Genomic DNA, 18,979 nt, shown 5'->3' with positions numbered 1-18,979 from the left:
TATTTCGTTTTGTTTAAATGTAAATTACATGCCTTAGAATCAAACAAAAGTATTGATTTTCTTTATAAAATGTCTTGCAGGCATCTCTTTGAGTGATTCCCTCATCAATCCATCGATTATGATGTATGTTAATTAATATGTATTGTAGAAAAGGCATTATTTCATAATGAAATATGTAAATAAATTCTAGAAATTAAATGACTGAATGTTTGATTAGTGACTTGACAGTGGTTACAACAAATCGCAAAGTAGAACATATTCTCTGAATATAAAAATTATTAAAAGAATCTCAAGCTTTCCACTATTGTTCATTCGTTAATAACGTAAGATTATAGACTCGTCGTCACTTTATTGCAATACAAAAAAGTTTTTTGAATTTCAAGCAAAACATTTGTCTTTAGCAGCAATGATAACTTCGTACTTCAAACGCGTAGATTCAATAATATTCGTATCTGTAAGTCATTGAATAATAATTTGCTATCCATATTTCGAATGTTTATTCAACTGAATGGATCACTGTTAGACATAGAGCAAACCTCCGCATATTTTAATCAAAATTTCGAAAAAATGAAAAGATTTTCTTATTAATTCAATTGAGTGCAATTATATATTTCTCAATGACGCAAGCGACATGTGTTTTTCCATTTCATTAATTCGTGTAATTTCACAGAAATGTGTTGTTGAATACAATCCCTGACGCATTTATTGTCTATATAAATCTGATGATATCGTTCTTCCCGTTTCAGACTCAAAAACAGGTAAATAGTTTTTATCTGTATATAACAATAGATGAGTTTTAAATAACTAGTGCCACTGATGATAAATTTCTATTTGCCATCAGACATCAATTTGACATAGCAGATGCGTGATTAATCCAATTTATTTAATTACATGGTTAAAAATGAAGTGACTTTGATAAACAAAAGAAAGGTGAAGTGGTTTTATTATTCCACTAAAATTGCTTAAAAATATTATGATAAATTGAAATCGCATGCACTTTATTTTAAATGTTGAAATTCAAATTAATACTCAACTACGTTAAGTACAAGGAGTTATGGGCAAAAATCATTTTCAGACGTAATACTACGTAAACATATCATTGCGGATTATTATCCTTTGATTTTCAAAACATAAATCTTATACTCAAGAACGTTCGGAAACTACAGTTTCTGTTTCTCGCTACTATTATGCAGATTACAGCAATCAACGGATACTTAGGTGCACGTGTTAAAATGGCGTTGTCACGACAAGTCTGATAAGCATATACAAGGCGGTCTTCAAAGTGTGCTATGTTACGTTCTTTTGTTCAATTATTTCAACATGGTCCATAAAACATTTACCAATTTTACTTGTCAGGTGTTACGTGTAAGAAATCGCACGAAGTTGTGCGAAGCTATCCAGGGGCTCAAAAAAACGTAACAGGCGATCGCGAAGGAACTCGATCCACAAGTGGGCAGTTGGAGTTTCATTCGAGTGCCAAAAATTGGAGAAGGCCGCGCATGGGCTATGGGGTAGCAATCTGGCAAGCTCTTTCCCCGCGAGGAAAAGCGGCGACGAGCGAGAATGCGATTTTCGGCCGAAACTGCGTGCGGAAATTCGCGCACTAGCGAAAGCCACTTGCAGCCTCGATTCGAGTGCGCGAGGCGGGCGCCGTAAGAGAATCGGATCGTTATTTCAGCGTCTGTGACGTTATCGGGCACGAAGACAAGCGAATCGATGAGCTTTCAAGTGCCAGCAGATACGACTGCAAGTAACCGATGATGTACTTGTAAGCGACTCCAAGCGGCTTGCGAGAGTAGGGATTTTTCATAAAGGAAACAAACAGTCGGCTGGATTTATAGCATTTGAAGCACCGTACAAATTCATCTTTATCCGTTTTATGCATCATACTCATTGAGATGTCGATTGCAGTGTTTAAATTTAAATTACGTACCTTCGGATGAAATATTAATCGTTCCACGAAACCTATAATTTTTTTACATAGAAGTTTATCGAGTTTTTCGCATCCACCATGCACATTTGATTTTCAATTATGCCAAGTGAGAATATGGTAAAAAATAATTTGTTAATTAATGTTATATCTACAGTGTCGGTCAAAAAGCAAGATAAAACCAATTAGTATAGAAAGATTTGGTTTTAATAAAAAGCGTCAATTTCATTGTTACCTTAAATAATAGTATATTACGGTACGATTGCGGGAAAAGTAGATTCTGGTCTTATTTAAACATAATGAAGTAGAGAGAAAAGGTAAGTAAAGACGATCCGTCGTACCGATCTTGGCGCACGTCCCGTCGGCGACCCTGGCAGCCGGAGCTGTGGCGCCGACGCGTACAAGTCGCGCGAGACGCGCACAGCCTAGATAACGAAAATCGGCGGAGGCCCATTGAGTCGCCGTTACTGGCTCGGCGCGCGGACGGACGAGCGGCAGCCAAGGAGGCGAGCGAACAAAAACAAAATCGATCATCTCCGTCGCGGTGACAACGCGTAGGTGAAGTCCAGCGCGCGGGGCTGCCGGAAATAGCCGACACGTGCGTCGAAAATAAGGGGACGCCCTCGACGCATCTACGTCATCGTCGTCGTCGCGGCGTCACGTCGCGCTTCAACCGTGCCGCCGCGGCCAATCGATAGTTCGTCCCGAACTCCCTCGGCGAATGTCGACCAAGTCTTCGGCGCTCGAGCACCGGCGTGCGTACGCAGACGCCCGCGCGAGCCGACTCGGATCTCCGCGCCACTCGCGCGAGTCGGCCGCGCAACGGCCCGCGACGCACGATTGTCGCGCGGCCCGCCGGCAAATCGCGTCGGCGGCGAATCCTCGTATCGCGGCGCGGTGGCGCCCCCCCCCCCCCTGTCGCGCCGCGCGCTCGGGGTGGCGATACGTCAGTAGCGGCTCGGCGCTGCCAGGCGCGTCGCTCAACAAGTGCCCGCTTCGGTCGTGGCCGCCGCCCGCTGCCGTGAGACGCGTGCTTGGGCCTCCGCGTCCGCCTCGTCGGCTCGGCGCCGCGCGCCAATTGAATTTGGCCGGGAGGCGAGTCGTAAGGGAATGGACCTCGACGGCATGAGGCGGCGTCGTCGCAAGGTCGGCCCGGCGTCCGCGGCGGTGACGTCGCGCGAGCGCACTCAGCGTCGCCTCGAAAGCAACGAGCGCGAGAGGATGCGCATGCACGACCTCAACGACGCCTTCCAGGTGAGTGCAGGCCGACGCTCCTGTCTTCCGGAGCGCGCTCGCGTGCCTCCTCGTTCGCCGGGGCAGACGGAAGCGCTTCGCGAGGGCCCGCGAGCTAATCGAGCGCGACGCTGCCTCTCGCGACGGCACGGGTTGGCCGAGTGCCGACGGCGCGCGTGGATCTCGCCGGCAGCGCGCGCGTGGCGGAGGCGGCCTGCGAGAGCGCAGACAAAGCGCGACGACCCGACAGAACTGCAAATCGCGACTCGAGCGAACGAGTGCACACGGCGAGCTAATTGCCCTTTTGTCCGTCGGCAGTCGTTGCGCGAGGTCATACCGCACGTGCCGAGGGAGCGCCGCCTGAGCAAGATCGAGACCTTGACCCTCGCCAAGAACTACATCGTCGCGTTGACCGATGTCATCTGCAGCATGCGCCGCGAGGACGAGCAACAGCAGCAGCATCAGCAGCAGCAGCATCAGCATCAGCAGCAGCAGCAGCAGCAGCATCAGCAGCAGCAGCAGCAGCAGCAACAACAGCGGAGCGCCGACGCCTTGTACGCGAACGGTGAGTTTGCTTTACACTGTTGAACTGCGAGCCCGAGGAGGAGGAGGAGGCAAGCAACGTATTGCCCAGCTAGAAGAAAATCGAAAATTGTCGCTTCCCGTTCGTCTTGAAACCCAATGAACGCGCGCGTAACCGCGTTAGCTGAAAATTCGTCCGAGGATGGGAAGTTGTTAGTGCCGCTGCTGTGGCTTTGACTCGCGCTAGAATGAAATCGGTTCGTTTGGATTGCGCTCGACACTTGTAAGATCCGAAGAGCGAAGCTGTTGCACGACAAACGATTACAGGCGGCAACGATGAGCTCGCGCTGCTGTGATCGTTGGCAGTCACGCTCCTCGTTGCAGCCACGACGTTAACGCGCGAATAAAGATAAAATTGGACTCGTCGAAATGGGAAGACGTTTCTCTTCGCTTTTCCGAGTGGGAACAAGTCGACCTGTCCTTGTCGGAATTCGAAAACGTTTGTTCGAGGAAGCTGCGCAGGATGGAACTTGTATCTTATCCCGTGAATTTCTAGTAGAGTTCACATCTGCATAGTCGCGTCTCGCTAACGGAAAATCGATAAGCGCGCGCGCAGCCTTATTTCAGCGAAAGAATCGGTCTCTGCAATCGAGTTTTCCAAATAATTTACTCGCGAGAGCGGCCTTGGCTGGATTGACGAGATCCGATCCGAAATTGCAGCGAGGCGAAGGCGGGACGAGACGACGCGCGCGCGTCAGCGAGATAGCCGTGGACGCTCGCGCGCACGCAGGTGACACTTTCGAAAGGGTCAGCGCCGCTCCGACGACGGGCGGCACGTGCCGTTCTTTATTTCCCTCCCCCGTTTCCATAGCCGCAGAGACTCGTCTGCCGAGCGGGTCCCGACGGCGCGGCTTTATAAGCGCGACGACGACGACGTATCGCAGCGGCAGCACTTCGGCTTTCGTAACTCCAATCGTCATTTCCGCGAATTTCCCATGGGGCTTTCGCCGGGGATTTCATTTTTAATATGCAACCCAAGCGACGCCGGCAGCAGCTCCCTCGGCAATCTGGCGCAGCGCTAATGAATTTCCTCTCGCGCTGCAATTGATTCAAACTGGTCTGTCGATAATATCGACTGCCACTTCGAGAATGATCCGCACTTTGGCTTCGATTATTTGGATACTCTTTAGGGTAATGCCAGTCTTTATGTGAATATGATTCTTGGAGTACTTGTGCCAGGCGTCTAATTATTGTACGCTTGCTGCCTATTTCAAGAAAGCGCCTTATTACGACGTATACATTCCGAAAATTATCACTTCTGTCAAGTTTCCGTGATAAATCAAACGAAAGACTATGAAAGGCTGGAGATACCAATTTGCCAAGTATATACGCTCAAAGAGGCAATTTAAAATATAGAAAAGAAAAACTGACTGTTGTAGATGTTAATACGCTGACCTGCTCGAGATCATCAAGCCCCGGTAGATTCTGCGGGACGAACGAGGTGGATTCTATATGGGACAGCGATTCGCTGTCAAGCTTCGGCACTGGCCTCTAACTCAAGTCGCGAAACAAATGAACCTTCCGAGCGAGAAAGGCATCGCGCAGATATTTTTGATATGAACCAGTTATAATGGAGCGAACGAACAAAAAAACCAAGATGCTTTCACGACGATGCCACTTTTATTCTGTATGTTTTCGACTCCTACGTCTGATTGTTACTTACTACACCAAATGATATATTATATAGAAGACTGCTCTCTGTATGTTGTAGATATGCTAGGCAAAAAACGTATACGCGAGAGGTGAAAAAAAGATTTTGCGCTTCTTTTTTTCCTTGAGCGCACAGTTAGTATTCGACGAACGCAAGCGTGCGATTTATTTATTTATATTTGCACGTTTATTTCGACTTTCCGTATAATCGTAACTCCTTTTTTAAATAGATTACAGAGATTTTATTTTTATTAACTGAGTTATTTACAATGATGTTGGTTTTTTCGTGATGGATAAACTTTAGTAAGTAAAGAATTTTGAAATCTCTTTGAAGAGCTTCGGATTCCTCAGACTCATGTGATGCTATTTAATATTAATAAGAAGTGCGTATACCAGCGCATCATGTACACACTTTTTATTAACTATATTCCCAGCGGGAATATTGAGCCAAAAAACTTTTAACCAAGTCAACGACGCTTGGGAAATATACGATAAGTTCTAGCCAAGTAAATTACGGAACAGAAAAAAATCTATACGCATGTTATACCATATACAAATATATATATAAATATTATATGCTAAATATAAGAAAAAGTCTATGTATGTAAAAAGATAAATTAAATGATATATCCACGTATAATACAAAAATAATGAATAAATAAAAGTTCCATTGCACAAACTATTGCAAACAAAATTTTTTACAAACCCTTTCGCATTGTCTCACAAGATTTACGGATATAAAATATTATTATTCCAATTGAATACTACCGAATGAAATCTGCTTTGCATCTAACGATTCTAAATCAACTAAAACCGCCGTTTGTGTTGTTGCAAATTTAGGGATGCAAATCAACCTGATTGGTTGCCCTTCATAATCGCCTTTCCCGTTAATACCTATGCAAATTCCGTTATCAAATTTACTACATGCTATTTTTAATTTTTCATTTCTTATTGTAAAAATATCTATAATTACTTACCTTGGAGTAGTTTTGTTTCAAACTTTTCCATATTGCCAGCAAAATAAATATTAGGATGAACATTCATAACAAGAGAATCCGACTGATCAAAAGGATACTCTGCTAATGTATCTGGTGCTGTTGGAGCAAAATGCATCCACTCTAAAGTTTTTTCCAACCAGTGAATTGGAGAAACATCAACATTTGATACCTTTATAATATCCAGTATTGGTTGACCACTAGATCCGCCAATTATTCTTGAACCAATTTTACCAATCCAAGGATTGGTAGCTCCATGTAAAGTTCCAACTCTGTGATAATTATCATATTTTAATATATAAAATAGTTTTTTCATAAATTTCATAAGCTTACTTGAGAGTTAATGGTAAAATATGAGGATGAATTGGGTGTTGAGGAAGCGAATGGCATGTTGGATCAAACTCTCCTGGCAATAATGTCACAGTGCAGGTATGTGCAATTCTACTGATAAAACTGTCAAATCTATTTGTTGCTACATTTATATTTGCAGCAAATAGAGAAAACTTTTTCTTATTCTCAAAATAACCTTTTCTAGTAAAGGTTTCTGGTGAACCTCTAATACTGTTCCCTAAAGATACCAACATTTTTTAAACAATTTTCACATATAGCTGTGTATATAGCATCAATTTTGTTCATTTTACCAGCTATTATCACACGCACTATACTAGCTGCTTTCTCTTGAAAAGATTCATCTCCTACAAAACCATTAATCCAGTCACTTAATAGTTGTTGAGCAAGGCAAGCTCCTTGATTTATAAAATCTAGTCCTGATATAAACAACAAAAACTTTCCATGATCTTTTGCACAACTGCTTGGAGTTTGAGTAAGAGGTTTGAGGTGCAATCCAGGAAAACAAAAATCATCTACCTGTATTGAAAAATTTTTAACAACTATACTAAATGTAAAGATTTTATATTTTTCTATCACATCTTACCCAAAATGTTCCATCACTCAACCCATGACCATTGACAGCACAAACTAGTCCAGTAACCAATGTATCTACATTTAAATTACCAACAAGTTTAACACGAGCAACGTCATCTTCCAAAAACAATGAGTCTCTAGGAGAACAATAATTTTGTCTTGGTGGCTGAGGAATAGTTTGGAGCTCCTCTGACATTTCTTTCAAGATTGATGGTTTCAATTCTTGATGTTTGTACAGTGTGCCAATAATGATGCATGGCGTTTCTTCGTACTTATCTTTTGTTAAATCAACAATTTGCAGAAAATCACGATCACCTATCGTACAAACATCATTTTCTTTAGCAGCATTAAGCGTATTTTATGGAATACGATTGAGGTTAAATAACTCACTCCACTTTAATTTCGCACGTTTCAGAACTTCAACTTTCAGCGAGGCTAATCGAGCCTTGTAAATTCCAGAAAACTGCCTAGAAAAACTTCTGGAATCGATTTTAAAGCTCTTAAAGTCCTCGAATTCGGCACTTTTACGTTTAAATTTAGCCATCTCAACAACGAACAGCTAAGCTTTACGCTTCTCAAAATACCCAGCATCATGAAGTCGCTCTATTTTACGTTTTGACGATCGAGTCGACACAAGATTTTTCTGTTTTTCATAATTTTTTCAGTTGTTTTTTTCTACCTTTTTCGTTAATTTGTTTACATATGAGCGACTGGTGTACACATAGTGCGGCTGCGAATCAGCTGATTGCTCACTGACAAGGTTGTCAAATTTATAACTTCAAAAATTTTTTATTTAAAATATGAACATTATAAGTTCTCTTGGAAATAACAATTATTTCTTCGTGTTTATCTAATGATTGATAAAATTTGATTTTTTGAGACATTTTTTACACAGATTGAAAAAAATTTTCATATTTAAATTTAGTTGTACTGGCAACTACGCTAAAAAATTTCATCTGTAGGTTATAAATTACTATACACTTTCAAGCTAGTGTATTTGTTCCAAAATGCGGCGTTTCATTCCATTTAATTACAGCTGAAATTTCGTCACTATTGTTAAATAAGAGTGTCAAATATTAAGCAAGATGACTGATAAAGAGGAAAATAAAAGCGACAACTTTTTGAGGTATGTACTTTTTTCAAATTATATAAATGGAAAGTATACAATAAAAGTAACCTTCACTTTGTTTAATTTAAATAAAAACTGAATTAACAATATATTAGCGTTTACATTTAACATTCATTGATCAGTAGGAATTTAAACAAGTAATTTGAACGTGTCATATTAATGAATTTGTATGACTTAGAACTTAGAAAATATTTTATTTATACACACACACACACACACAAAACATTCGCTTTTGTGTATCTATTTTAATCTATAAGTAACAATCTTTATAAGTAAACAATCATGTCATCTACTCCTAAATAAAACATTCTTCATCAATATAATAAATATTTTAAATTACATGTAATATTACAGTGCGAAACAGCTTTTAGAAGTTAGGGGGGTTGGCCGTGTAGCTTGGGATGATTGGGAACAATCTGAAACTGCATTGCCCACAATTGGGGAAAAGCATTTTGAACCAACACATTCATGGCTGGAAAATATGCAAATTGAGAATGGTTTAAAAAACCGTAAAAAGCTCCTAAAACTGGAAAGAGTAACTAGAAATTCTAAATTGGCTGTGGCTGAATGGTTACCTGGAATTCAAAAAGCCAAAGTTATTAAAAAATCTGGACAAAAATGGGACAACTTTGGCACTTACGAAAGAAGTAATTTTTATCTCCTGCCTGAAGAAGCTTTAATGTTATTAGAAATGGTAAATGCAAATCTCAATTATTTTTTAAATACTTTTTGAACATTTTATTAATGTGAATTAAATTACACTACTGCAGAATAATCTAGAAGTTCTTTGGAATGGAATGCCATTATCTATCCAACAAGCCTATGAAGTCATGATCAATGCAGAAAATTCAAAGTGTACTCTTGACGAGTATAGAGTATACTCACAACTAGTCAAATGGGGCTACAAGTTGCAAAGATTTCAAGATAAGTCAACAATGGATAACAAGTTTTCTAATGTTCCAAAAAGAATTATCATGAATCCAGAAGGATTGTGGACCCTAAACACATCTCCTACAATAGAAAAAAGAACTACAGACAGTAAGAATAAACTGTTCTCTTTCTTATATAATTTCCTTGATAAATATCTATAAGGATATTTTTTATAGATTCCAGTACAACTTCCAAGACTGATAATGGAGAGAATGATGTGATGCCAATTTCAAGTACAGATCAATCTGAGAATGATAAGTCACCTAAAAAACTAGGAATTGTTTCAGAAGAAACAGTACTGGGGAGTATAAAAATTATTAAAAATACATCACCAACTGCAACTAAAAGTTCTAGCAATGGAAGTGCATCTGGAAAATGGTCCGGTTCGCGTATTCAGCGTAACGTAAAACTTATGCCGAAAAGAACTGAGAAAGCAAAAAATGCGACTGACATAGTCTCAGAAGTAATAGAATCTCCTAGTTTTTCACCTCAGAAAAGGCAGTCTGATATGACACTGAGTCCCACAGCAAAGAAAATCAAACCCGAAGTAAATAATTTTTCAATTAATTGCTATGAAACAATCAAATTATTTATGTGCTCTCTAATAAACAAATTTATTCTGCAGGTCATTGAGTTATCGGACGACGAGATTGAAGAAATTCCTCGTCAAATGACACGAACGGAGATCTTAAATACATTCCCTAACTTGGCTCCTTCAGTTTCGGAGGTAATTGTGGAAGTACCTCGTCGTTATTTACCACCGGGAGTCAAGCCAAGTCGTGAGGTCTATTACTTCAATCGCAATGCTTTGATGAATCTTACGCAGACAGACAATATGTTGAGAGCAAACATAGAAGTGTCACAAATCAACAACGTATCCAACGGCCATTTCTATTCGCAAGGGAGTAGCAGTCAGTGCCAAGCGATCACCACATACAACTCCAACAATGGTTACTTGTATAGAGGGATGAGATGCCAACGTGACGGCAACTCGTACATTCAACAGAATGTATCTCACAATACAATTCATAATCCATTGTCGGGTACTGTGTTGCAGAGCAACTATTTTAATTTAGTACTCGAAGTGATGGGTAGCATGGTACGATCATTTCGCCAGCAGCAGTATCAACAAACGACATTTTGTCATCAGAATGTGCAAATGTTTTCACCGCGTTTTCCACAGCCACATGCGTCACAGCGAATGCAACCTTATTCCATGCATTACGATGCTTTGCCGAATAGAGATCTTTATTACAGAAGAGGAGGTGGAGGAGGAGCTTTACCTTCCACTAGTTACCAAAGAGGTAAATGTTCGTTTCAATTTATTTTCAATACAATTGAAAATGAAATGTTGATATTTGTTTTCTGTTTGATTACAATAGGCAGAGGGTATGCACATACGACTTCTTATAATTTTCAACGACCACTTCAAGAAGACATCGTGTTCCAACCTGCATTTACAAAACGACCAGGTGTGGATTCGTGGACAGATCTGAAAAAGAAGTGGCGAGAGGAAACAACCATCACGATTGAAGATGAAGAACCAATGCAAGTTAACGAGTCAGAGGACAACAGCGAAATTCAAGTTGTCGAGACCATCAGTCCGCTTATCAGCTCGAAAAATGGAATATCGAGTATGGCTGAAGTTTACGAAAGATTGAGAATTATAAAATCAGCGACAGACAAAACGGTCAGGTCGAGAAAAGTCGACTATTCTCTCTCCTACGAAGTTTTTTCCGTCAAGCAACAGTTTAAAAAGTCGGCTCCTGGTGAGCCCATGTGCCGCTTGTACGTAATAAAGTAAGTACTTTTTATTAATTTTCGTTTATTGTTAAAACAAATACACTTATATTCTCTAATTAAAACCATCAATTTGCAGTTCGAAAAAGGAAGCACTCTTGGATGCTAGTAAAATACAGAGACTTCAACAGGAGTCGAAGGATGTTCCACTGGTGGTGGCATTTGTCTCGCAATCTTGTATCTCGTACGTTCAACCCGGTGTAGTTCACCTACCGTATTTATCCTAGAAAGTAGAATTCTGTATATATATAATAATATCGACGTATTATATGGAGAACTGAATGAACTTCATGACTATCAGCGCAGCCCGAAGGAGGAATTATTTTTGTTTGTAATTTATATATATATTTCTACAAATATTTTTAGTGATTATGATTATGTTGATACAAAAAAAAACTACTAGAAATGCAGTTTTAACATTGAAAACAAAAAATTAAAAATTTGTTATTATTCAATAATCAACCTATCTTCAAATGAAAATTCAAATTCACAATCTCCTAGCTTCCCATCTCCCGCGCTCATCACTTCCGGTATGCAGCGCCAATGTGCGGACGAATAAAAAGAAAAGCCTACCTATAACAACAAATAGTAAGTCGCGATAAAAATCTCCGCGCCATACGTGATCACGCATTTTCTACATTCACAGGTGAAACGTCAGAGAAAGAGAAACAGTATAACGCAAGAAGAGGTGGATTCGAATCTTAAAACGAGTCTCTAAAAAGCAGAGGCGCATTTCTCTTACGCCTTTATTCGCGACAGTACATCGTTGGATTGACAAGTGCTACATATATCGCCATTCGTTTGACTGCTACCGTGTGTGCATAAAACTTAACCTCGTCGCAGTAGCAAAAGGGTAGTCAAGAAAATAATGTGTTATATGTTCTCTCATTAGTGCGCGCCCACCGCCCCGAAAGTTTATTGCCATATAGCGTACGATGGAAGCGAGCGGTGATCATCACTCGCTATTTACGCCGGGTTTACGTCCTGATTGCAGTAGTCGTCACCTCGAACGAGTCAACGATTCGTAAAATGGTGAGTGCCTTCTTGGGCCTTTGACCAAGGTTTCTTGTATTTTTGTTGTTTTCGCAATGCCATCTCCATGGAACCTCTTTTCACTCGTTAGCATTTTTGTCATACGTAAACAGTGTATTTGTACTTTTGTGTCTTTCTCTTTCAATGTCGCGATTGAATTTCAATTTCTGCTTTTGGCTTATCTTCCAATGGTTTCAAGTTCTTTTTTTTGCTTATGCCGTAATGTCGGCGCTGATAAGAGAACGATACTGTTTCAGTAGAAAACCACTGTTTGATCAACATTTTTCATTTTTAATAGCTGGTTTGATAATTGTATTCGAATTGTGTGCAGACTCGCAAAATCGCAAGTATATATAGTCATCCGAATGAATCAATGAATTATCGTTTCAGGGTGCCAATATATCTCAGTTAGAGAGGGACATTGGCTCTGACCAATTTCCTCCAAATGAACATTATTTTGGATTAGTTAATGTAAGTTACATCTGTATATATCATCATTATTATGAAGCTGTTGTAAGGTTTAGTTTATGTATATGGTTTAAAATTGAAAATAAATGATGCACTATGATTTATTGGAGATAAAATCCAATTAATTTAAGTTAATTAGATTATTTGTGAATTTTAAAGTCATGAAAATAGGTTTTTCTAAATTTTATGATATAGTGATATATTTGCATGGGTACTCTTGTGACTTGATATGGCTTCTTAGTTAAATATGAAATTTAATTAAGATTCTTACGAACTTGTTCAACTATAAATATATTTGATGACTTCACTAATTGTTTTGATTTTCCAGTTTGGTAATACATGTTATAGCAATTCAGTTTTGCAAGCCTTGTACTTTTGTCGGCCTTTTAGAGAAAGAGTTTTAGAATACAAGGCAAGGAACAAACGTACCAAAGAAACTCTTCTGACATGTCTGGCAGATTTGTTTCACAGTATAGCTACACAGAAGAAAAAAGTTGGCTCAATTGCTCCAAAAAAATTCATAGCTCGACTAAGAAAAGAAAAAGGTAGGTTGAGAAAAGAAACATATGAATTTTAGTCACTTAGAAAGACTTCAAAAATATGCTAGTCATAATTTGTTGGCTGATGAATTATCACAAATTTTGGAGAATCGATGAATTGAGATTAATAATGATACAGCTTTATGAGATGTTTCAGTAAAGATGATGCAAAATAATTGAAATGTTCTGTTCTTTGCAGAGGAGTTCGACAATTACATGCAGCAGGATGCTCATGAATTTCTCAATTTTCTTATCAATCACATCAATGAAATTATCCTAGGTAACATGAAATTTCTTTAACTATTTCCTGAAACAAAATCAGATAAAATTGACTAAATTATTATTATTACAGCTGAGAGAAATCAGAGTAAGCCAGCAGGTGGAAAAGGAGCAAATGATTCTGGAACCCCACCAGAACCTACATGGGTGCATGAAATTTTTCAAGGTATTTTGACTTCAGAGACTCGCTGCCTTAATTGTGAGACTGTATCTAGCAAGGATGAAGATTTTTTTGATCTTCAAGTTGATGTCGATCAAAATACTTCTATTACCCACTGTCTCAAATGCTTTTCCAACACTGAAACACTCTGCAGTGATAATAAATTCAAATGCGATCACTGTAGCAGCTACCAAGAAGCACAGGTAAAATTTAAATCAATAACAAAGAATATTTTGAAAAAAACTTTTCTTAATGTATGAATAACATTATATTTTATTTCTGTTTCTAGAAAAGAATGATGTTGAAAAAACTACCAATGATTCTGGCTTTACATTTGAAAAGATTCAAGTATGTTGAACAATATAATAGGCACATTAAAGTTTCACACAGGGTAGTTTTTCCATTAGAACTTCGACTCTTCAATACAGTAAGTTTTTGAAAACGGTAAAAAACGTGAGTAGTTTTATGACCAGATAACATTAGTTAAAAATAATTCTATTTGCAGAGTGATGATGCCGTAAATCCAGACCGATTGTATGATTTAGTGGCTGTAGTAATTCATTGCGGCAGTGGACCTAATAGAGGACACTACATTTCAATTGTCAAAAGCCATGGATTTTGGTTACTCTTTGACGACGACATGGTTGACGTAAGTTAAATGTTCAAATTAAAAATACAGTATTCAATTACCAAACATTTAATCGAACATTATTCGATATTTTTTCAGAAAATCGATTCATCTGCAATAGAAGATTTTTATGGATTGACGTCAGATATCCAGAAAAATTCCGAAACTGGGTACATTTTATTTTACCAATCAAGAGACTGCAGTTAAAAATAATTTCTATGGAGAGATTTTTATTCTAATGTCTATAAACGCTCTGCTTTCGTCGATTATCTATGGCTTTACAATCACAAAACAATGCAATGTAAATTAGCCAAGACGTTAAAATAAGCAGTTAAATATTGTGCGAAACTCTTATCTCTGTTAGATTTTTTATCAATACCGGATGGTATTTAGTTAATTTTTGTGCAAGATGCAAAAGTTTCTGTGATAATCTTCTGGATTTACGTACATGAGTTGAAGATAAGCAGAAACTTTGATCTCGCTCTTTAACTAATTCATAGTCAAAGGACGACATTATTACTATGGAGAATTTCAATGAATTGCACGTTTAGCGATGCTTCTAAAGTTTATCATTCTTTAACAATGAACTAGTATATGCTGTAAATTTACGAGTTTGTACAATGAACTGAGAATTTTATATTGGCTTCAAGTGAATTATTCAATTTTATTCTAAGTATTCAACGAGTCAAAAAAAGATTTTTAGCTTACGGCAGGTTACGCGTAGAGCGTCTTTCTTTAATTAATTCCTTGAAAACTTTTGGTACTGAGTGTGAAAGATTAGCAAATGTGCTAGAAATGTTTGTGCTGCATGTATACACAGTGGGTCTGTATATCAGACGTGAATAGGAAATAATATGTAGGATAATAAACACGAATACCTATTCACCTCTGTTTACATCCATTATGAGAAAAGATTTTAGTTTGTATTATTGATCAATATCGCATAAACTCGAATTACTTTTATATTAAGAAATCAAGTATAACGGAGATTTAATCATTAATTTTACGCATACTAAAGAAGAAGAAAAAGAAGCTAAACGGCGAGTGAAAACGAATTAAAATTTTTATTTTTACTTTTCGATTGTAACGGAATTCGAGCGATTGTCACGAATATAGTATTAGAAATTACTTTGAGCTATTTATAAAAGTTAGCCTTTTATCTATTACGTTCAAAGCTATTATGATATAAAGATAGATATTTTTTTAAGTAATTATAATTCTTATTGAAAGTGTTTTTAAAAAGTTAGGAAATGTATAGTCTTGTTAACTCGTAGTAACAATACATAAGTCATATTTGCCATGTATCTTTAATTGATCAACATTTGGTTGTTTTTGCTGTTAAACAACTAATCAATGATTCCAATACAAGAAATGAAGTGTATTTTCATTTTTAAATACACAGACATTTTTACATAGTTGAAAGTTTGATATTGATAGCCAATACGTGATATGATGCATGCTCTTTTGAATAGTAAAATGGTACAAAGAATTGATATAAATTTTCTATTTATTTAAAGAACTAAAAAGAAATGCAAAATAACAAATCTTGATTACTCAAAATGTAAGAAAAATAAATCATTGATTCTTAGATGCTAATTGTAGAATTTACTTTGTTTTAATTCGTTTTTACGTGCTAGGAGTAGAAGCTCATTCATTATATATAAGGTATATTGATTGTAATAATTATATGCGTTAAAGCTAGTCTACATCGAGGAAAGAAATCATGTCAACATCATTCATTCAAGCCATTGATTTCTGACGAACTCTGCGCTATCCGTGTTGGAGACATTATCAAATTCTATTAAATTGTAAAAAGTATGACTGATAATAAAATCATTGTTATGAATGTATGAGAAAATAATGCATTTATGAAAAAAATCTCTTAAATCCTATAATAATTTGATTTTTTATTTTAATAAACATAAAATATTGATAATAATTATTATCTTTTTACAAAAATTTAGTTTAATTTACTGAAGATATCACTCAAATAAAATAATCCAATATAAGTTTCACGCCTATGCTGTAAGCAGTATGCAATAACAAAATTCACCAGTAAACATGGTGTTCGTAAACATATTAATTTTGATTACACAATAAAAAACAATCCAAATGATTAAAAAATTTCCAAATTAACGTACTGACTTGAAACTTTGTATTCACACTTATACCTGCTTATACTAGATGGAACTCTTACAATGTAAAATACATTACGATGACATCACCATCTTCCGAGAAGTCACGGACTTATTGAACGATCCTCGTAATCTCGCATGTAACCATATGTTCACTATGTACGAGGGCTGTATGATACGTACCCATGTTAGGCAAGAAAACTCATTTAAAAAAATTGTCTTTACTTATTTCTCAATGTAGTCTCCTTTTAGTTTGATACATTTAGACAAGCGATATTCTAACTTTTTCAAGCCATCCAAAAAATATGATTTGTCGAAATCGCAAAATAGGCCTCTGTTTCGACGATGATTTTCTTTTCTGACGAGAATCACTTTCCGCAAATCTATTTTTTCAAGCTTGGAAAAAAAATTGCAAGAGGAAAAAATATTGAATAGAGTGGGCGAGGCAGCAATTCGTAATTAATCCTGCCAGTTATAATATGGCAATTGTGGATGAGTGAGCAGGTACATTGTCGTAATGAAAAAGGACTTTTTTCACCGAGTAAGGCCATTCTTTTTATTAATTCATCATTGAATCGATCCAATAAATCAGTATAGTACTGCCCCATGCTCGTCCTTTCTTTCTTCAAACAGTCGATGAAGGTGATGCCTTGTAAATCCTAAAAATAATGGCTATGACTTTTGCTGTCGATGAAACCGCGTTTTCGCCTTATGATTGGAATTGTTTCACTAGGTGAAATTCATTGTTTTGACTTCTTTCATTTCTGACATATAGTGTTGGATCTATGTTTCGTCAACAGTTACGAAACGCCGTAGAAATTCTTTCGGATTGCGTTTAAAGATGTCCAAACAGTGCTCTAAAGTTGTCATGCAATGATCTGTTTTTGCTTTACTGTTAGCAAACGCAGTACCCATCCCTCCACTAGCTTTTTCATGTCCAATTTTTTATGTAGGATATTTTTTATGCGTTTAATCGAGGTGTGTAAAATATCAGCAATCTCTCTGACTTTCATCCGACGATCTTCTAACACGATCTGTAGTCATTTCAATCGGACGGCCTGAGCGCTTTTTATAAAAAACGGATGTTCGGCTACGCTTGAATTCATTAAACAAAAATCCGATGGTAGTTATCGAAAGTGCATGTTTCTTAAAAATGACATGCAACTTAACTTTGATTTCCTCAAACGTCTTTCTATTTAAAAAAGAAATCGAATAAATGATGATCGATATTGCTCTTTCTCTATGAATTACAAATAAACACATACTTGATAACTCCAACAGCTGTCAAAACAAAATTACTCGATAAATCTGTTTAAAATTTTAATAGTCATCATTACAATGATGACGCTACATGTTGGCATAGATAGAGAGCTATTAACGTTATTGGCTCATAAGAAAAATATAAGAAAAACGTAAGAACATGTTGGAATTGAATTGAATTGAATGGTGTTTTTATTGGCTTCATAGATTTATACATCGCCATGATACAACATGTTGGAATATAAATTTTGCGTCAGTGGTGCCATCTGTCGATAAATGCAGGTAATTATCATACAGCCCTTGTAAGACGTACTTCGAGAATAAGGTAACAGCAGAATAATACTCAAGTCCAAACAGCCGAATTTCATTCGGAAATGGTGGGAAAGCCGGCAATCGGCTTACTGACTTTTCTGTGTTTTACAAGAAGACTTAACGCGGAAACTGTTAGAACAATGAGTAATTATACAGGACTTCACTCAGTGGCTTACGTTACTGTTCCATCAGAAGAAATTGCGAAAAAATTAGCGCAGTAAGTACATTTGTTTTCATTTGGCTTTTAAATAGATAATAGTAGTTTAACAATTATTAATGACATCGCTCTGTTTATTTTTTAAGTGGGATAGTATCGAAAAAGTTGGCGGCTTGTGTTAACATTATCCCGAAAATCACGTCAGTGTAAGTTGATTATTTGGAACATAACTGATTGAAAATAGTTTGTTTATAAAACATTTATTTTAGGTATGAGTGGAAAGATGAGATTAATGAAGATAATGAACTTTTGTTGGTAAATTATTTTTCTAATATTTAGTCTTTGCCATTGTTTGATAGAATTTTACTTAAACAATTAATAAATGTTTCATATAGATGATCAAAACAAGGACTGATACTGTTAATGCTCTGACTGAATACGTTAAGTGAGCATCCAATTTTTTTAAATTTTCTAATTTTGAAATAAACTTTATATTACATTTTTTGCAGGAAAAATCATCCGTATGAGACATCTGAAGTAATATCTCTGCCGGTGAGTAATTTAATTTATGTATTCTACAATTAAAATTAAAATATTAAATAAAAATGTTATTTACTTTTTTAGATACAGAATGGTAACGAAGCATATCTGAAATGGATTGGTGAAATAGTACCCCCAATTCATGAAAGAGAAGCAATGGAAAAAAAAGATAAGTAAAATATTGAAAAGTTATGACTGTAAATTATTAAATTATGTGTCCTCCAAATTGTATTTATGTCATGAATAATTAGAATATTATTTTTGTATGTAATCATGATTATATCTTTTCTTTTGAA

At 37.1% G+C, this 18,979-nt stretch overlaps 5 protein-coding genes across 6 annotated transcripts; 4 read left to right on the top strand and 1 right to left on the bottom strand.

Annotated features, from left to right (window-relative positions):
• The first annotated feature begins 2,668 nt into the window (after positions 1 to 2,668).
• LOC131664451 (class A basic helix-loop-helix protein 15-like) lies at positions 2,669 to 6,061 on the top strand. The gene is made up of 3 exons (XM_058935546.1): positions 2,669 to 3,184; positions 3,482 to 3,728; positions 5,125 to 6,061. Exons 1-3 carry the CDS (start codon positions 3,041 to 3,043, stop codon positions 5,238 to 5,240), a joined length of 507 nt encoding a protein of 168 aa, XP_058791529.1. The 5' UTR covers positions 2,669 to 3,040; the 3' UTR covers positions 5,241 to 6,061.
• An 82-nt stretch (positions 6,062 to 6,143) lies between these two features.
• On the bottom strand, positions 6,144 to 8,036 carry LOC131664450 (DNA polymerase delta subunit 2-like). The gene is made up of 6 exons (XM_058935545.1): positions 7,705 to 8,036; positions 7,325 to 7,629; positions 7,032 to 7,257; positions 6,724 to 6,958; positions 6,373 to 6,662; positions 6,144 to 6,289 (listed from the first exon to the last, which is right to left on the bottom strand). Exons 1-6 carry the CDS (start codon positions 7,856 to 7,858, stop codon positions 6,144 to 6,146), a joined length of 1,356 nt encoding a protein of 451 aa, XP_058791528.1. The 5' UTR covers positions 7,859 to 8,036.
• A 280-nt stretch (positions 8,037 to 8,316) lies between these two features.
• Positions 8,317 to 11,572, top strand: LOC131664531 (uncharacterized). The gene is made up of 7 exons (XM_058935714.1): positions 8,317 to 8,440; positions 8,798 to 9,137; positions 9,214 to 9,481; positions 9,550 to 9,920; positions 9,999 to 10,677; positions 10,756 to 11,173; positions 11,253 to 11,572. Exons 1-7 carry the CDS (start codon positions 8,400 to 8,402, stop codon positions 11,398 to 11,400), a joined length of 2,265 nt encoding a protein of 754 aa, XP_058791697.1. The 5' UTR covers positions 8,317 to 8,399; the 3' UTR covers positions 11,401 to 11,572.
• Positions 11,573 to 11,763: 191 nt separating this feature from the next.
• Positions 11,764 to 16,154, top strand: LOC131664452 (ubiquitin carboxyl-terminal hydrolase 12). Its single transcript, XM_058935547.1, has 9 exons — positions 11,764 to 11,986; positions 12,066 to 12,205; positions 12,596 to 12,676; positions 13,002 to 13,218; positions 13,412 to 13,492; positions 13,565 to 13,854; positions 13,941 to 14,078; positions 14,157 to 14,300; positions 14,379 to 16,154. Exons 2-9 carry the CDS (start codon positions 12,203 to 12,205, stop codon positions 14,484 to 14,486), a joined length of 1,062 nt encoding a protein of 353 aa, XP_058791530.1. The 5' UTR covers positions 11,764 to 11,986; positions 12,066 to 12,202; the 3' UTR covers positions 14,487 to 16,154.
• A 1,813-nt stretch (positions 16,155 to 17,967) lies between these two features.
• LOC131664548 (protein CutA homolog) lies at positions 17,968 to 18,921 on the top strand. 2 transcript variants are annotated; one of them, XM_058935744.1, is made up of 6 exons: positions 17,968 to 18,203; positions 18,290 to 18,343; positions 18,413 to 18,458; positions 18,539 to 18,588; positions 18,653 to 18,695; positions 18,768 to 18,921. In XM_058935744.1, exons 1-6 carry the CDS (start codon positions 18,049 to 18,051, stop codon positions 18,858 to 18,860), a joined length of 441 nt encoding a protein of 146 aa, XP_058791727.1. In that variant the 5' UTR covers positions 17,968 to 18,048; the 3' UTR covers positions 18,861 to 18,921. The 2 variants fall into 2 exon arrangements, with proteins under 2 accessions (XP_058791727.1, XP_058791726.1); XM_058935743.1 differs by having other exon boundaries at positions 18,290 to 18,349.
• The last annotated feature ends 58 nt before the right edge of the window (positions 18,922 to 18,979 follow it).

The sequence above is a fragment of the Phymastichus coffea genome, unplaced genomic scaffold, assembly GCF_024137745.1.
Source record: "Phymastichus coffea isolate CEN01 unplaced genomic scaffold, Cenicafe_Pcof_1.1 PCOF00044, whole genome shotgun sequence".
Taxonomy (NCBI): Eukaryota; Metazoa; Arthropoda; class Insecta; order Hymenoptera; family Eulophidae; genus Phymastichus; species Phymastichus coffea.
The sequence above is the reverse complement of the archived record's forward strand: the minus strand, read 5'-3'. Positions and strand labels throughout refer to the sequence as shown.

What these genes read in the sequence shown, in the direction of transcription:
- LOC131664451 (XM_058935546.1), top strand. Translation starts at nt 3,041, where the DNA reads ATGGACCTCGACGGCATGAGGCGGCGTCGTCGCAAGGTCGGCCCGGCG. An exon ending in ACCTCAACGACGCCTTCCAG is followed by an intron (nt 3,185 to 3,481) that starts GTGAGTGCAGGC and finishes GTCCGTCGGCAG; the next exon opens with TCGTTGCGCGAGGTCATACC. An exon ending in CGACGCCTTGTACGCGAACG is followed by an intron (nt 3,729 to 5,124) that starts GTGAGTTTGCTT and finishes TGACTGTTGTAG; the next exon opens with ATGTTAATACGCTGACCTGC.
- LOC131664450 (XM_058935545.1), bottom strand. Translation starts at nt 7,858, where the DNA reads ATGGCTAAATTTAAACGTAAAAGTGCCGAATTCGAGGACTTTAAGAGC. An exon ending in ACGTGCGAAATTAAAGTGGA is followed by an intron (nt 7,630 to 7,704) that starts GTGAGTTATTTA and finishes TTTGTACGATAG; the next exon opens with GTGATCGTGATTTTCTGCAA. An exon ending in TGAAACAAAACTACTCCAAG is followed by an intron (nt 6,290 to 6,372) that starts GTAAGTAATTAT and finishes GAATTTGCATAG; the next exon opens with GTATTAACGGGAAAGGCGAT.
- LOC131664531 (XM_058935714.1), top strand. Translation starts at nt 8,400, where the DNA reads ATGACTGATAAAGAGGAAAATAAAAGCGACAACTTTTTGAG. An exon ending in CTTTAATGTTATTAGAAATG is followed by an intron (nt 9,138 to 9,213) that starts GTAAATGCAAAT and finishes ACACTACTGCAG; the next exon opens with AATAATCTAGAAGTTCTTTG. An exon ending in TGCCGCTTGTACGTAATAAA is followed by an intron (nt 11,174 to 11,252) that starts GTAAGTACTTTT and finishes ATCAATTTGCAG; the next exon opens with TTCGAAAAAGGAAGCACTCT.
- LOC131664452 (XM_058935547.1), top strand. An exon ending in TCGACTAAGAAAAGAAAAAG is followed by an intron (nt 13,219 to 13,411) that starts GTAGGTTGAGAA and finishes TGTTCTTTGCAG; the next exon opens with AGGAGTTCGACAATTACATG. An exon ending in TTGACGACGACATGGTTGAC is followed by an intron (nt 14,301 to 14,378) that starts GTAAGTTAAATG and finishes ATATTTTTTCAG; the next exon opens with AAAATCGATTCATCTGCAAT.
- LOC131664548 (XM_058935743.1), top strand. Translation starts at nt 18,049, where the DNA reads ATGGTGGGAAAGCCGGCAATCGGCTTACTGACTTTTCTGTGTTTTACA. An exon ending in ATTGCGAAAAAATTAGCGCA is followed by an intron (nt 18,204 to 18,289) that starts GTAAGTACATTT and finishes TTATTTTTTAAG; the next exon opens with TGGGATAGTATCGAAAAAGT. An exon ending in AAGATAATGAACTTTTGTTG is followed by an intron (nt 18,459 to 18,538) that starts GTAAATTATTTT and finishes TGTTTCATATAG; the next exon opens with ATGATCAAAACAAGGACTGA.